General features: G+C 44.6%; 1 protein-coding gene across 2 annotated transcripts in view; it reads left to right on the top strand.

Annotated features, from left to right (window-relative positions):
- The window catches only part of LOC148525787 (ras-related and estrogen-regulated growth inhibitor-like), a 74952-nt gene extending 57688 nt beyond the window's left edge, over positions 1 to 17264 (top strand). For both annotated transcript variants that reach the window (XM_088470456.1, XM_088470455.1), the window contains 2 exons: positions 5320 to 5393; positions 14566 to 17264. In XM_088470456.1, coding sequence (XP_088326582.1) covers positions 5320 to 5393; positions 14566 to 15054 — 563 coding nt within the window. In that variant the 3' untranslated portion in view covers positions 15055 to 17264. The remainder of the gene's footprint in view (positions 1 to 5319; positions 5394 to 14565) is intronic.
- The last annotated feature ends 323 nt before the right edge of the window (positions 17265 to 17587 follow it).

The raw sequence follows: 17587 nt of genomic DNA, 5'->3' as shown, positions 1-17587 counted from the left end.
AGCCTAGGCTCCCCCTCCTCGCACCCTAACCCTCCTCCTAGTGCCTAACCCTAACCTAACCCTCCCCTTACCCCCAATATTTACCTTTGGGATGCCGGCGGATGGGATACTTGATCTGAGATCCTGACACTGTCGGGATTCCGGCGCCGGTATTTAGACCACTGGCATCCCGCACACCAGGATGCTGACTACATCCCAGTTACCACTATACCCCCATAGAGACACCTGTCTGTACTGATTCATTTTCTCTCCAGCAGGGGAACCTTTGATTTGTCTGTACTCACTTTGAAACCTATGTACTAAGCCTTGAAGAGAGATAAAGTACCAACCAATCAGTTCCTGTCACTTTACAGGCTGTGTTTGAAAAATGACAGTTAGGAGCTGATTGGTTGGTACATTATCTACATCCACTTTATTTCTCTCCAAGGCTTAGTACATAGACCCCATATGCTGAAAAGAGTAAAAATCTAAAAAAGCTGCTGTGCTTCTGGGTATACCTAGCACAAATAAATGTAGGCAAAGCTATTCCTCTTAGTTTTCAGCAAATCACTTTTAACCTTTCAAAGAACACAGTATATGGCAACATGCCGCTTGTGGATATATTTACCCAGATTATATAACGCAGGTTATGACCTCAGCTCTATTCTCCTTTCTCTGACCTGGGCAAAAATTAAATCTCATCGACCCTTATGATCACGGCATGTCACTTTCTTATCATTTCCCAAATGTGACAGCTGGAGAGTACACATTAATTATGGGCTACTGTTCTTGCCTCAATTTTATCTTGAAATAGTGACATCAAAGCAGATCCCAAATAGCTGTGCTTGTAATGTTGGATCAACCTCTTGCGTGGCTGTACATCAGACAGTATAGAAATGTACATGACGCTTAAACTGGTCTACACAGATTTCATTTAAAGTATATGTCTCTAATTGTATTATTACTGCTCAGTGATTCCTTTACAGAGTTGGTTGTAATAATTGCTTTTATTCTGATGGTACTCAACAGTACGCAAATTTTTTTTTTAAATTCTTCTAACGACTTCCCGTAAATAGGAAGAAGTCAGTGAAATAATTTCAGAAACTAATAAAATAATACAGTTTTTATACCGTAATTCCGGCTCTGACCCGGAGGTTGGAACAGGGTTCCAATCTGCATCAGACCCGGAATTTCCCAGACGCCGACCCAGGATATTCCAGAGTGGGCGCCGTTCACACCGGAGCCGGGTCTGCAGAGACCCGACTTTTCAGGCGTTGAAGTGGACACTTGGAGAAGACGTCATCAGGGGCGTTGAGAGCCCGGACAGGCCCCGGTAAAGGAGGGGGCGTGGCCTAATCGTGGAGGTGTAGCCACACCCCCTTGCCCACCAAAAAATAAACAAATAATCTTTGCAGTGCAGCGAGCTGGGGAGGAGGGTGCTGCAAGCCCCCCCAGCCTAGCGGTAAGCAGGGGGGGTGTGATCAGTGTGATCGCTCCCCCCTACATAGGAGACTGTTCTGGCTGCTGCAGTAGCCGCGACCAGTCTCGCAATGCAGCACAGCACAAGCTGTGTGCTGAGCAGCTGTGAGGGAGGGGGGAAGTGACGTCGGACCCGGGCCCCTCTAGCAAGCCCGGGCCCAGGTAAACTGTACCTGCTCCCCCCCTCTCGGCGCCCAATGGACATCATCTCCAAGCGCCATTGTAGCCGGCCAATCGGCAGGCATGCGGCACGATCAGTCACCCTGACCCGGATCGCGCCGTTTACACTGCAGGGTTTCACGGGTTATTCCAGTGTTAAACCCTGCAAGTTACCTGGGTTGGATTGCCGGGTCACTCGAACCAGCGATCCAAACCTTTCCCCTTTTACACCAAGGAGCTACCCGGGTTAACCCCGCAATAACCCGGGTTTTAGCTCTGGTGTAAAAGGAATATAAGTGTCGGAACATTAGTCCGTAGTATTTGAAACTACTATAAATCTTGTATCAACTTGTAACTTTAGCGGAGTACCAGTACGTGAGTTTTTTGGTACAATTAAGTATACTGCTTCTCTGTCTCAGTGCCAATATTGCTGTATATAATTTGCTTTGTTTTGTTTTTTCTCTCTATGGGGGATATGTATCAAGATACTTTTTTGACAAAAAAGTGCTCTACAGTGGAATTATGTTACATAATCGCTATAAATAGTATCGTCAGAATGTAAGAAACAGTTTTGCTATTAATATCGCAATACTTTCCAGTAATCAGTCACCTTTATTATTTTTTATTTCAATTTTTGTTTTGTATTGGAAGTGAGCAGGAATCGTATGTTTCATTCTCATATCGTGAAATTGACACAAAGTGTATCATGTGTTTTTGACAGCAACTTCTGCTGGTGTTAATAGGAACAAAACATCTGAGATCTACTAGTAGACTGATGTTAATTTTTAAATATTAGATAATAAAATAAACGATTAATAATCACATGACCATTGGCTATGTTCTTTTCATGGTGCACTACAACACATACCTACAGCACATACCTTGTTACTAGGAAGAAATGGGGAATTGGAAGGAAAATCCGGATGAAGGCACTAAAAGGGGAGGGAACCTATTCCCCATTTCTTCTTGGTAACCAGGTAAGTGCTGTAGTTGATGAGCAAATAGGTCAGTGATCATTAGTTCCTTCGCCTTTCAGTGTCTTCATCCTGACTTTCCCTCCAATTCCCCATTTCTGTCTGGTGACAAGGTATGTGCTGTAGTTCATGTAGTTCACCATGAAAAGAACCTTATTTTGTGAACTGTTTTATCAGATATTAATAGCCAATGGTCATTTGATTAATAATATTTTTTTCTGTATTACCTGTAAACTATAATCTATATGTATAATTTGTGTGGCTGTGATGGTTATCCCAGCCTGCAACGTCGGTCGCAGTGCTGGGATCACAAATGCAGCAAGTAGGTGTCTGACACCTCCTTCTGCATTAGCATGGGAGATAGACGGATCTGCACAACCTCTTACGTGCATCTCTGCAAATCCGCCCATCTCTCAATCAGGCCCAGAGTCCGGAATCCATAAAAAGTCATAAGAAAAATTGTTCCAGACAGTAATGTTTTGGTTTAAGATGTTTCCTCATTTCAACGGCAATGCTGCTACACATTTCATTCAGCCAACATCCGTTTTCTCAGACAATTCCTGAGGAAATGAAAGTTAGCTCTATGAAACGCGTAACAGATAAGCAGTTAGACTTCATGACATAGAGTTGTGCATTAGCAATGTATGACAAATGTAATACACAGTATTGAATTTCCCTCTATATCTTCAATGCAGTAACTGGTTAATATACTTTCTACATTCTACGTAATTTCCGTACCTGGCCTCAAAATTGGTAAAGGCAGTGTAATAGCAACACTGATACCTGAAGGTGACTGCAATGCAACCAATTCCCTCTATTTTTATTTAGTCAGGCCAATCCTTTGCTTTTTCGAGTATTCTTTACCAGGTGTAAGGTCAGGACTGGAAATTACAGAGGCAATAGAAACAATATTAATTTACTGTAAGACTGATATAGGGTTTTAAATACTGTGGCAATACAATAACGTTCTTTTCATGTGTCCAAGATCCCGAGTTCCATGCAAGTTCAAATGTGCCAGCATCTAGCGATTTTTAGCAAACTACGCTTACTTTGCATGGCTGCCTAAGCATCATTAAGATCTGAGTGTTTCTGACTTGCGTGCTACTGGATGGCAACTGGGCAGCAATGGAGCATTCACATGTGTGAGAAGCATCCGTGGGTGTGTCATAGGCCAGATGTATCTTATTCATACATATGCCCAGTGCACGCCATTATCAGTCACGTCTTCTGCTCCTAGCGATGGTAGGTGTAAGAGCTGTGACTAGTGATGATGGTGCTCTCGCAGCCAATGCGCTGTGCGTGGTGAATTCGCAAAGGTGCGTATGACTAAGAATATGAGTGTATAATCGCATAGGACTTGTCGGCATCTAGAATTGCGTGTAAATTACATATGAGTCAGATTCAGGACCATTATCTTTTGAAATGTAATAATAAATGTGTATATTTATGACTTCGCAGACATGTGAATAATAAATATATTTTATATTGAATATAATATATTTATTATTTTTTACTATTATGAACTTATGGTGCTGTTTGGTGTTTTTTTATGCCTTTGTTCTAAGGAAGTTAGCAATGACCTTTTATGGCTTATGAGGTTCATATTAGATTAGTATAATTTTTTATTTACTTTTACCTCATTCAGCGACGTTAGAATATTAGTGTGGGTTAATTTTCTATTGTAAGCTCGTCCCTGAGGAAGACAACACTGCAACCACAACGATATTCCTGTCCTACCACCTGTCTCTCAGCCCACATTACATTTCCTGGTTCTATAACCCTGCCCATTGAGGTATAACCTAAAACAAAACAGCGCTAATGCTTTTCACATTACGCATTTCACACTGCTAATGCAGCGGTGTGGGTCAGTTGTTATTATATGACTCCATATAGACAGGCCACTATAGATGAAGACACTGGCAAGTGGACGATGCACTCTGCTAGAGAGCTTATCTAATAAACCAGTAGCTGTAGGCTGCGAGGACTTTTCCTATCGGGTGTAGTATGATTTGTCAAAATACAGAAGGTCGTCATTCAGAATGTCAACACCACAATGTCAATTGGTTCTGAATGTCGACAGGTAGAAGGTCAACATGGTCATTCGGCCGACAATCAAGATGTAGACATGTATTTAGGTCAAAATGGTTAAAATGTCAACACGCTCAGAATATCTACATTTAAGATGTCGACACCAAAATGTTGACATATGATTTTTTTTGTTGTTTTAGCCTAATCCTAACCCCTGCCCTTAAATTTAATACTAACCCTAACCCCTAAACCTAACCCTGACCCCTAAACCTAACCCCTGCCCCTAAACCTAACCCCTAAACCTAACCCTCAACCTAACCATAACCATAAATATTAACCAAAAAGATATTTGTCGACATTTTGGTGTCAACATGTTAAACGACGACATTCTTTATGTATGAACATGTTGACCTAAATGCATAACTACATATTGATTGTTGATGTAATGACCATATCGACCTTTTGTCGACCCGATACTTTCCTAACAGTATTCCTGGTATGAGTGGTTATTGCTATCACACAGTTACAACCGATACAATACTGCTCATCTATTGTAAATAATTTGTGTATCTTAATCTGCGAACCATTCTAAAATGTATCTGTAGTAGACACTTCAATACTATGACATGCTAATGCTTATGGGTGATGTCATGTAAATTCAGCCATTGTTTCATGTATGGAATATTTCCTGTCTTGGCAGAAATGATTTACAGACACACGGCAGCAATAGATGGAGAATTTGTCCATTTTGAAATCCTAGATACTGCTGGCCAGGTATGCACCTTACCGTTTGCTGATTTCTGTCCTATTTATATGTGCAATATAAGGAAACTGTCCTATGGGTGATTCCTACTGTTGGGATTTTAACATTAACTTTAGTTGCTCCTGCACTACTGTAGCTCATAGTAATGCATACAGTACTTATCTACACTCCCAAAATTTGCAGGAGACTCACGATTTTTCAGGTAGTCCCATGCACCCCCGAAAGAGTGGGTGGACCTCCTGCATCCCGCCCATTTCCTAGTAAAGTGGACAGGATGGGGAGGTAATTATCAGGGTACTGTAAGTAGGGGGTGGGGCTAAAATTAAGCGACTACGTCATTTTAGCTCCGCCCTATCATTATGGAGAGGCAAATCGCAGCATTTTGCCATGCCGGGGTGAGGCTTAATGATGTAAAGAACCCGGCCCCACCCCCTAAATGGTCAGCTGTATCCAAGAGAAGCTTGGAGAGGAGACGTAAAATGTCAGCAAGTATGTAGTAATGATTTTGAATGGAATTTCAGAACTAATACTAAAATATGCTCAACAAATTCTGGGCCTGATTTAGAGATGGCTGTTAATGTATCCACGGTCGTAGCCGCTCTTGCAATAGTGGTTATGGAAATATGAAAATGCTTCTCTCAGTCTTCACTTTCTGCTCCACTGTGCGATGGAGTCTGCGAGCGCTGAGATACCCCACTTTCAGGTTCACTGTGTGGTCTTTGCATTTTTGATGGAGGTTGTAAACACCAACATCGACGCAACATCGGTCGCACAATCGATATATTTGCGGTAGCCTAGGGTCTACTCTATCTACTCTCCTTTGTGTTCGGCAATGCAGCAGCATTCCCAGACACGCCTGTGACGCTCCCATAACACGTCCATGAAACGGCCCCTATTAGCTCACCTCCCAGTATTAACCCTGAAACGTCCAGGGATCGCAAACCCCTTCTCATGTGTTAGCGACGCAATACGCAATTGTGAACGGTATGGCACACTTTGTGCAGTAAGGTATTGGTTGCAGGGATTACCAATATTCCTATATCACATTGGCATTTCTGAGCATTACAATTTTCCAACCATAAAACAAAACATTTTATATATTGTATTGTGAAACATATACCTCAGTGGGAAATGCTATTTCCCTTTAACATTATGGGGAGATGTATCAAACCTTGGAGAGGTTTATAACTGTGACTGGATGATTGGGCCTGATTCAGCAGTGCACGCGTGCGCAGGACCCAGTCTGCGAGTGTGCAGAATGGGTCCTGCTCATACTTGCCTACATCTCGCTCCCTCTTTCCGGGAGGGAGCTGTCGGGCATTCTCGGCGGGGGGCGGGTCATAGTAAAAAGGGGATGTGGCCGGCAAAGGACACATTGACAGGCAGAGGCATTTAAGGGGTGGTGCGGCGGCCGGCGTTCCCAGAAAAGGGGAGTGTCCCCCCCCCGTTTTCTGGGAGTAGCCAGCCCAGGGATAGTGTGGATGCACGCAGTCTGCTGGGTAAGCAAGCCGGCCAGCCTGAGTAAGCTGAGGCTTACTCAGCTGGCCGGCGCCATCCACCATCGCGACCATCGACCACTGATAGTCGCGATGGTGATCCCAGCCAACGCCCTCCGTTGCAGTGCTGGGATCGCAAATGCAGCAGAGGGTGTCATACACCTCATGCTGCATTTGCATTATTGCAAGGATCACAATTGCAAACCAGCCCGCGTACAGCTCTGCGATTGCAATCCTTGCTGAATCAGGCCCACTGACAGTTAAAAGCTGATTGGTTGCTTTGGGCAACTTCTCCACTTTATCACTCTCCCAGGCTTGATACATCTCCCCCAAGAGATTTTCAGATAGGAAAAGGCTGCAAAAACATCCAGCTGATTCCAGCCAACTTTATTTATTATATAATCGCCTGCATGATCAAGGTTTCTACAGTATTTAAGTTCCACTTATTTTTGATTTTTTACAGTCACATCACACATTGTTAGACATGTGATTGTTTAATTTAAAGTTCAGTCCATTTTATTAAATGTTTAACCTTACAATTTTGGCAAGAATTGAGGGCCTGATTCTGACCCGCTCGCGAGCGCTGAGCGCTCGCAAGCGGGTCGATGGTGCCCAAGTGCGCATGATGGAGGAGGCTCCGTCGTGCGCATTCGCGAGACCCGAATAACGACGGCCAAGCCGTCGTTAAGGGTCTCGCACCAAAGGGGGCGTGCTGTCGATGGTGATTGACAGCACGCCCCCTTTGGTGGGCGTGCCGAGGGCGTGGCTGCCCAGACGGAGGCATTCCCATGGGAACGCCTACCGTCTGGGTCCGGCCCCACTGACATCACTAGTGATGTCAGTGGGAATGCTTTTGGCTCTGATAGAGCCAAAAGCACTCCTGGGCTTGCGGAAGCGAGACCCTACTGCAGGGTCTCGTCGCAAGCCCGATGGTTGCGATGGTCTTGACCATCATTTTGGCCGCTCGCTATAGCTGTGGGTGGTCACCAACAGCTATGCGAGTGGACCGGAGGCCGCTCCAAAAAGGAGCAGGGACGGCCCTGATGCAGAGCGAGCGCTCTGTCAGAGCGTCCGGCTCTGAATCAGGGCCTGAGTCCATATAGGGCCTGATTCAGCAAGGATCCCAATTGCAAAGCTGCGTGCGTGCAGCTTTGCAATTGCGATCCTTGCAGATATGGTAATGTGCAGGAGGCATCATGCCTCCTGCTGTATTACTTATCCCAGCTGCGTTGCATACTTGCCAACTCTCCCTCATTGTCAGGGAGACTCTCTGAAATAGCAGCAATCTCCCTGAAGAATCTATCAATCTCCCTGAGTGCACCTTACCCCCATTATGAAGCTGTTATATTAAAAAAATCAGAGATACATACATTCAAACTGGATCATTAGTATAATTTCCCTGCATTGGTAACCAGGCACAATGATCCCTATGGATACATGTATTTTCTACAGAAGTATCAGTGTATTTTCATCAACAAGTAGATATTACTAACTGCTTTGGGGCTTTTACATTTGGATGTAAGTCAGTATTATGACACGCCCCTCAGATGTAGCAGTACACGCCCACTTTACCGCCGCACTCATAGGTGCTGCTTTCACATCTCCCTGAAATGCTTTTTCAAAAGTCGGCAAGTATGGCGTTGTCCAGCGCAGCATCTGATACTCTACGGGAACATCGGGCGTCTAAGGTGACCCATGTAGTCACGCAGCCCGCCGCCGCAGATGAGAAGAAGAGGCCAGGAAATCTGAATACCACAAGCGCTGCTATATTTTTTGTGTTACATATTCCATATTTACCAGGAAATCTCTGTCAGCAGACGGAGATCCTGGTCTCTTCCCTCTCCCCAATGGCAGCGACATGCTTCCGTTTTTGCCAAATGGAGGCCGACGCCGCCCCCTCCCTACCCACAAACAGCAGCAGACTGTCAATCAATAACAGTCTGCTGCCAGTACCCGTACAGTACATAGGAACTGAAAATGAATATTATCTGTATGCGCCATCTAATGGCAAAACAGTAAACTGAAATGATGACATTATTCTCTAATCAGTCATGATGCACTCATTTATTTTAGGAGCCTACTATTTGGTTAATGGATAGTGTTGCATAAATATTTATAAAGTTATATTTGTATAACTTTTTTTGTATAGGAAATGTTTATAAAGTTATATTTGTAAATGATATTGCTATATATGGATAATAGTAAATGTCAATTGTATTTAATTTTTCATAAATAGCAATTATACATTTCCTGCAATGAAAAGTAAATAATGCACATAATTATTGTATATTGTGTATTTTTTAACAGCTCTCAGTGACAGGGAATGGGTGTAGAGAGAATTGTTGCTAGATGTCTGGCATGAGTGGAGTTCCTTAAAGTATAACACTATACTGGAGCTTTAACAGTCTGTTCATTCTTATATTCTCTAACTAATCCAGAGTTTTAGGTGTTGCTACCCTTACAAGCAGGCAGTAATCTTTGGCACTTTGGCAAATACTGGAAACTGCAGGAAATTTTTAAATTAGTCGTGACCGGGATGCAGTCAGGAAGCCGACGGTCGAAATGCCGACCGCCGGCTTCCCGACTGTGCAATCCCGACAGGGGACTAATGATAAGCGTCGAAATCCCGACGCCTATTATTATCCCTATGCCGGGAGCCCGACACCCGGCATACCGAATGAAGGTAAGCCGGGCGGTGGCAGCAGGGAGGGGGGGACTTAGGGTTAGGCACCCCCCCTGGAGGGTTCGGGTTAGGCCAGAGGAAGGGGGGTTAGGGATAGGCACCCCCGTGGGAGGTTAGGGTTAGAGGCACCCCCCAGGAGAGTTAGGTTTAGGCTGCGGCGAAGGGGGGTTAGGTTCAGGCACTTACAGGCACTTTGGGGGAAGGTTACGGTTAGGCACCCCAAAGGGAGGGTTAGGGTTAAGGGGGGGAGAGGGTTTGTAATAGTGAAAAAAAAAAAAACTTACTCGTCAGGATCTTCTGTTGCCGGTCTTCCGGCGTCGCAATTTGAACCTCTGGCAGTGTTTCATACCTATCCCGTTGTGACCATAGTTATATAATTTCTTCAGAAATGTAACTTTTGAAAATGGTGAAAGTCTACTGCCTCTTGTGTATAGACAACCAGGGCCGCCATCAGGGGGGGACTGCCGGGCCTTGAGTCCCGGGCCCGGAGAGAGCAGACACAGAGGGGGGCCCGGCTGGCTGCGGTGCTGCACCGGCAGCTATAGAGTCAGGGGCGGAACTAGCGCCGCTATCCGCCAACCTGGTCCCGACTCCCCATTAATGAAATGGTTGGAGCCAGAGCTGGCCCGCTTTGGCCGCTCCGGCTCCTACAAGACAGACACCCGGTCCGGCCCCTTGTTATGACACAGCGCGCGTGACGTCATGACGTCACGCGCGCTGTGTCATAACATGGGGCCGGGCTGCTGGAAGGGATCGAGAGGAGCCGAAGAGGAAGGTGCAAATAAGGTAAGTAAGTGGTGGTTTGGGGGGGGGGGAGAGAGAGAGAAAGAGGCTGAAACACATGCTGGGGATGATAGGGGCTGACACACATGCTGGCAGGGGGGGGGGGAGAGGGAGAGGCAGACACGCTGGGGATGGAGGGAAAATGAGGCAGAGACACGCTGGTAATGGAGTGAGAATGAGGCTGATGGGCTACCCTGTCCTCCCCTCTCTGCCCTGAGCCTCCCCAGCTAGTTCAGCCAGCCTTCCCTGTCCCTCTCTTAGTCTAGACAGCATTCCCTGCCATGCCTCACTCCCCAGTCCAGACAGCCCCCCTGGCCCTGTGCGTCTCCCCCCTAGTCCTGCCAGCCGTCATTGTCCTGCCCCTCTCAGCCCTGAGCCTATAACCCCCCCCCCCCCTGTCCAGTCAGACTTTCCTGGCTTTTTTTATGTGGGTCTAGCTTCTTCAACATATTTTATGTGGATACGGCTTATTTATTTATATATATGTATATATATATCTCTATATATATCTATCTCTCCATCCCCTCCCTCCCCCCCGGGGGGGGGCGGCCCTGTCTACTTTGTCAGCACTGGGCCCCACAATTTCTGATGGCAGCCCTGTAGACAACACCATGTATTTGTTTATAGATACAATTACCATGGGCCAGGTCCGGACTGGGACTAATAATAGGCCCTGGCATTTAAAGCACATAGGCCCACTTCGCGTCAGCATCTGGCTCCTGGCATAGACTCCTCCCCTTACTATTCCTGACTCGTCCCACTTCTTAGTCTATGCCAGTGGTTCCCAAACTTTTTAGAATCACGGCGCCCTAGAGTATCATCATTATTTCCATGGCACCCCATGGGCAAAAGTTTCTTATTGAGAAATTCAGCAAAACTTAAATGAAGTAAATTGTGCTTATAAGTCACCCTTAGGTTCAGTCACATGGTGGTTGATAGGGCTCCACTTTTTTTTGTCCATATATTTTTTGATTGTCAGCAGCCAGCACTGGTTTTGCCTATCCCACTGACTAAAAATAATTTTATTTGTACTGGATCTCCAACCCAAGGCACCCCTGCAAGTGCCTTGAGGCACCCCAGGGTACCACGGCACCCAGTTTGGGAACCACTGGTCTATGCTCTTACAAATATAAATAATATTAGAACACCATACAAGTGTACATCATTCACTGTATTAAAATACAAACAACAGAGCTCATCCTGCAGGAAATTCATAAATGTGCCATAGTCATATAGTTGGTATTTGGTTGGTTCTGTTAGATAAAGCTGACACTTCATTGGTGTAGAATCAGATCACTGTATGAATTTTTTAGGATAGGGGTGCTGAACAAAGATGAATGCCATGACGTTGCACCCTGTATTCTGATGCCAGGGTGGGGGTATGCGCACTGCTCCCTCTATGATACCAGCGGCATGGTGGGGAAAGTCACGCCAGGTATGATACTGGCAGTGGAGGGGGCCTCGGTAGCACTGGCCGGACCGACCCACCTGGCCATCGGCCCTTCTGGCATTTGCCAGAACTGCCAGGTGGGCAGTCCGACCCTGACTGGGGCAGTTTAAGAGTGGAGGTGGCCCGTGTGCAGCCTGCATGCGGGTGCCCTCCACCCTGGCAGCACAATAGACTCTGGCTATGTCCAGGAGTCTTCGACACATGAGAGTTATGAAGACTCCCTACTGTAGTCCATCAAGAATGTCTCCAAAATGCCACCTGGTATGACCTGAGACGTCATGATGTCTCTCCCATAGTGTCATGGGGGGAGCCGGAATCCGAAGGTCAGAAGTGAGTTCCAGCCTCCTGCTGCCGCTGTGTGGAAGAAGCCAGGGGCCCACTGGTAGCAAATTCTCAGTGGGCGCCTGGCAAATGAGAGGCTCCCTTCAGGACTGGCCAAGTAAGGTGGGCTGGGGGAGGTGGAACTGGCACTGCCACCAAATGGAACTGACTGTCACACAGCTTGGCGGTTTAAAAAAATACATTTTGCCTTCTTTCTATAGTGCATCCTGGTGCCATCTCTTCCCCAGGTAAACAATACACCTGCATCCAGCAATCCACATGATGTAAAAGAAAACATAATTTTACAGACCAGGCAACTTTCTTTCATTGCTCCGTGGTCCAGTTTTAACTCTCAGGTGCCAATTTTTGGTGCTTTCAAATGTGGACCGGGGTCAGCCTGGGCACTCTGATCGGTTTGTGGCTACGCAGCAAGTTGCAATGTACTGTGTGCTCTGACACCTTTCTATTATAGCCAGCATGAATTTATTCAGCAATTTGTTCTACAGTAGCTTTTCTGTGGGATAGGACCAGACGGGCTATCCTTCACTCCCCTCGCACATCAATGAGCTTTGATCACCCATGAAACGGTCAATGCTTCATCGGTTGTCCTGCCTTGGTGCAATTGCAACTGACTTACTGTACATTCAACTCTGCATAAGCCCATATAATTGACTAACATATTGTTAAAATTGTACATGTACAAATTGATGGATGAAAACCTTTTGAGAGATGCCTTAATATACCACTAGGTGTCACCCCAACGCAATCTTCTCCGTCATTCTTTTTTTTTACCTGGAGAGTCCTTTTTCTGAGACTAGATAAGATGACGTCCGTAAAACAGACTAGAGAGTAAAGATTAGTTAGGCATTCACTATCAACAAATTGCTATATGATGTACAGTATGTACATATTATATAAATTTAAATGGCATAAAAGTGTCAGTCTCAATATTTCTAGGTTCTTTAATTTTTCTTGTCCATTAAGGTGCTTGGTCTGTGGTCAATATAAGGGAAAAATAATTTGACTACTGTTGCTGGGGAACCACTTGTGTCTGTTTATTAAAGCTGCCACCTAGTGCTACTGCAAATCAGCCAAAACAAATATATAGAAAAAAGGGTAGCGCTAAAAATATTGGAAGAAATATATATATATAGTCATATACAGTAGGGAGAATTTGTGAGCAAAATTACTGACTCCGTTTAAAAATCAATATTTAATTTATTATACATACAATATAAATTACATGAAACATAGCACATAAAACCATAGAATGATGCTGGACCTTTCAAATGATTATATATAAAATATTTAGCCCAATAAAGTCCTTTCAAATGTCGACAAAGTATCAGAATGTTGCAAAAAAATGTTTCAATGCAATGATTATAGCAGCAGGAGTATTTATATTTTACATTCTATTCATTAGCATAGGAGATGTTCCTTGTTGTAGCTGGGTACACACTTACCCGATAGTGTAGCCGATCAGCCATTACGCCGTCAGAGAAGCTGATTTGGTAAGCTATAACACTTACCATTCGGCCTCTCAATATGTCTGGCCAGACATCACAAGTGGGTGGGCATTTAAATTTGCCCGTCCAGTTGAGATGTCAGTGTCGGTGGTCCCTGCAGCAAGTGTACAGGTGGTAGGCAGGTCACCCGTACTCAGATGCACCAATATATTTGCATAATATATCAAAATCAGCTGTGCCGCAGGGTCGACCTGATATGTCTGTGAATGATGTCATTCACAGACATAGGGTGTACATACCCGCCAATCTGCTACCGATGTATCATATGTCGTTCGATCAAATGATATATCTAGTAGTGGGTACCCAGCATAAGACGCACACAAAGTCCAAAAGACCACCTGCAGTATATGATTTTTAAATTGGCAACTCGCGAACTCCACTTGCAATTGAATTCCCCCCATAATATGGAACAGAAGCATTACAAGGATGATGGTGTGGTTGGCATTTGGTACATACAGTATGGTCAGATCATACTCCCCAATGATAATAATGGGGACCATTGGCGGCTCCAGAGGGGAGCCGCAGTAACTGCCTTTCCAAACACTGCCAAACATTGCCGGCCAGGACTCTCTGGCAGTTGGTGTGGCTCACCTATGGAGCCACCACTGATGGGGACTGCAATCTGCACCGATAGTTAGACTTTTCCAAATTTCTGTGAAAACAGCTGCATTAGGTTATTAGTGCATAGCACTGATACATACAATTATGCAGAAACTGTAGTTTCTGCATAATTTTATGAGAAAAAGCCTTGATAAATAGGCCCCTAGTGAAAACAATATTTTAATATATCCTCAGAGATCCTTATAGAGCTGCAGATTATATACAGATAATGTCATTATCAGTTGCATGGTAATTAAAATAATAACTCTTGGCATACATATTAATCTCTATATGCATAACAGAATGTTTCTCCATTTCTCAAAGGAGGAAGACTCGCTTCAGATTGCAGAGAAAATTAAGTGGGGCGATGGGTTTGCGGTAGTGTATTCCGTGACGGACCGCTGCAGCTTCGATGAAGTGATGAGGCTCTGCTTCCTCATTAACCACATTCACTCCACTAGTAAAAAAGGAGCATCGGAGCAACCACCGGTTGTGATTGTTGGCAACAAAAAAGACCTTCAGTTTGATCGTATGGTGTCCTCCGATGATGGAGAAAATCTCTCTAAGGCTTTGAAGTATCCATGTTATGAAATTTCAACCAGAGACAGCTATGAAGAAGCAGCTTTGGTCTTCAATGCACTTTACTATGAGCTTCTGAGACAAGGGAGTCTCTCCCCCGGAACTTTCAAAAAAAAAAATGTATCAAAACTGATAGAAAAAATTCCAAGGATTTATGCCAATTCTGCCCTAAGTGCAAGTGGCTTTACCAGAAGTTTGAGTTTCAATTCTTTTCGAGATTATATTCCAGAATGAAGTGATGGTTATAGAGTATAACTTTGCAAAGTAGTTTAACCAGGATAATGTTGAGCACTGCTACTAAGTGTACTAGCATTTAGTGGTGTACAGTTGTCATCGCTAACCAGGTACAGTACTTGGGCTGATGTTGAAATCTAGCACGACTCCAGTTACCATTACACTTTTCAGAAATATATACATAAATATATTACATAAATATCATCTTATCTTCATATTTTGGCAAATAGTTCCAGATATTTAGTTGTGTATATGGGTTGGGTACGGGATGCTGGCACTCGAGTTCAAGGCGGTCAAAATCCTGGCGCTGGCATCCAGACAGGGTTAAGATACCGACACCTGTCGGTATGTATCCTAACCCTACCCCTCCCTGCCCGCACCCTGAACCTAACCTCCCCTCCTAGTGCCTATCCCTAACCCTCCCTGCCTAGTGCCTAATACTAACCCTCCCCTCCTAGTGCCTAACCCTCCCCTCCCAGTGCCTATCCCTAACCCTCCCCTTAGTGCCTAACCCTAACCCTCCTAGTGCCTATCCCTAACCCTCTCCTTAGTGCCTAACCCTAACCCTCCTAGTGACTATCCCTAACCCTCTCCTTAGTGCCTAACCCTAACCCTCCTAGTGCCTATCCCTAACCCTCCCCTTAGTGCCTATCCTTAACCCTCTACTCCTAGTGCCTATCCCTAACCTTCCCCTTAGTCCCTAACCCTCCTAGTGCCTATGCCTAACCCTCCCTGCCTAGTGCCTAACACTAACCCTCTCCTTAGTGCCTAACCCTAACCCTCCTAGTGCCTATCCCTAACCCTCTCCTTAGTGCCTATCCCTAACCCTCTCCTTAGTGCCTAACCCTAACCCTCCTAGTGCCTATCCCTAACCCTCTCCTTAGTGCCTAACCCTAACCCTCCTAGTGCCTATCCCTAACCCTCTCCTTAGTGCCTAACCCTCCTAGTGCCTATCCCTAACCCTCCCTGCCTAGTGCCTAACACTAACCCTGCCCTCTTAGTGCCTAACCCTAACTCCAAACCCTAACCATCCCAGTCCCCCCACTACTTAGCTTTGGGATTCCGGCGCCTGGATTCTGACAGGTCTCAGTATTCCGACACCGGTATTCTAAGCGCTGGTTTCCCATGTACCGGGATTGTGATTACATCCCGTGTGTGTATTTAAATAGTTACCACTTAGGGAAGATGAAAGCAATGCTTACTTTCAACGTTTTGTACACACTGAATTATTTCCTCTACTGTAATTTTCTCTACATACTGTACATGTCAATCATGTTTTGCTTTTGGTAAGTATCAGTTGTTTTTATCTCCTGATAAATAATGATTTATTATATGATGAGATCTTCAATTAGTGACAATGGGCCATATTTTGTTCCTCACACCCCATATTGGAGTGCAGGAAACAGTGTGATGTTGGGGGACCGTAATTCTCGGCGATGTGTGCAGCCTCACATCGCCATCGCACGACAACGAGAACTAAACTGCCTTCCAAGAAATATACGAGTAAAAGTTTCTGAAGGCCGGGACTTTAATTACAATTTTAGTGATCTCTATAAGTGTTAAAATAACAGTTCTCTACTATCCCATGTTTGGCGAGCTGTCTTTAGCAAGGGTACATGTTATATTTAAATATGCATTTCAAACTGTTACCAAATCCTGATGTAGGGGTTGACTTATTTTAGGAGCAATGAAAGCAGATGGGATACAATTATTACATACTTTGTCAGTATTACTGTATGTCACATATGATTTATAAATAACATTTTATAGAGATAAAAAAAAAAAAAATTACCCAGCACCTTGATGAAGAATTGCCAACAAATTTATTTTCTTAAACTCATGCACAAAAACATAATATGGACCTTATTAAATAGCATGCGAGTTGTAGGCAACAATTAGATTAGGATCGAGTGACAAAGAGAGTGCCAATCAGTGTCAGCTGAACACCTGCAAACCGCCAATCACAAGTAATTTTCTATTGCCAGTTACTGCCCTCATCATGATCTGCTATTAGCTGGCTTAGGCACATAAGAGTCTTTTTTTCGCATGCTGCATCTGTTCGCAAATACCTAAATTTGCTTGTGTGCATATGGGTATGCTCACTGTTAGTACTCACTCTGTATCAGACCTCTTGTGCTTGGGGGGGATAGTAAAAGTTATGATGTGTTTTAAGTTTAACACAAGACACTACACAAATCCTTATATGTAAAACAGTGGTGTAAAAATTAAACTGCTTTTTAAGCATATGGACTGTCATGTAATTTATTCAAATTAATAGATGGCTTTGTATAAAACAAACTAAGATCCAGGGAGGCAAAAGCAGCGTTTATACATTTTGCATTATACATTTTCATTGCTCAAACACATACTTGACGACTCTCTCTGAATGTCGGGAAGACCCCCTGAAATGCTGTAGTAATGATCTCCCTGACTCCCTATGATGGTGCGACTGAGCAGGGGCGGATTTGCCACAAGACAACATAAGCCGCCGCCTAGGGCCCAGTGGGTACCAAGGAGCCTGTGGCCGGGCCAG

Source organism: Taudactylus pleione, unplaced genomic scaffold (genome assembly GCF_031769625.1).
Source record: "Taudactylus pleione unplaced genomic scaffold, aTauple2 ptg000100l, whole genome shotgun sequence".
NCBI classification, from domain to species: Eukaryota; Metazoa; Chordata; class Amphibia; order Anura; family Myobatrachidae; genus Taudactylus; species Taudactylus pleione.
This window is presented reverse-complemented; position numbering and strand designations above follow the sequence as displayed.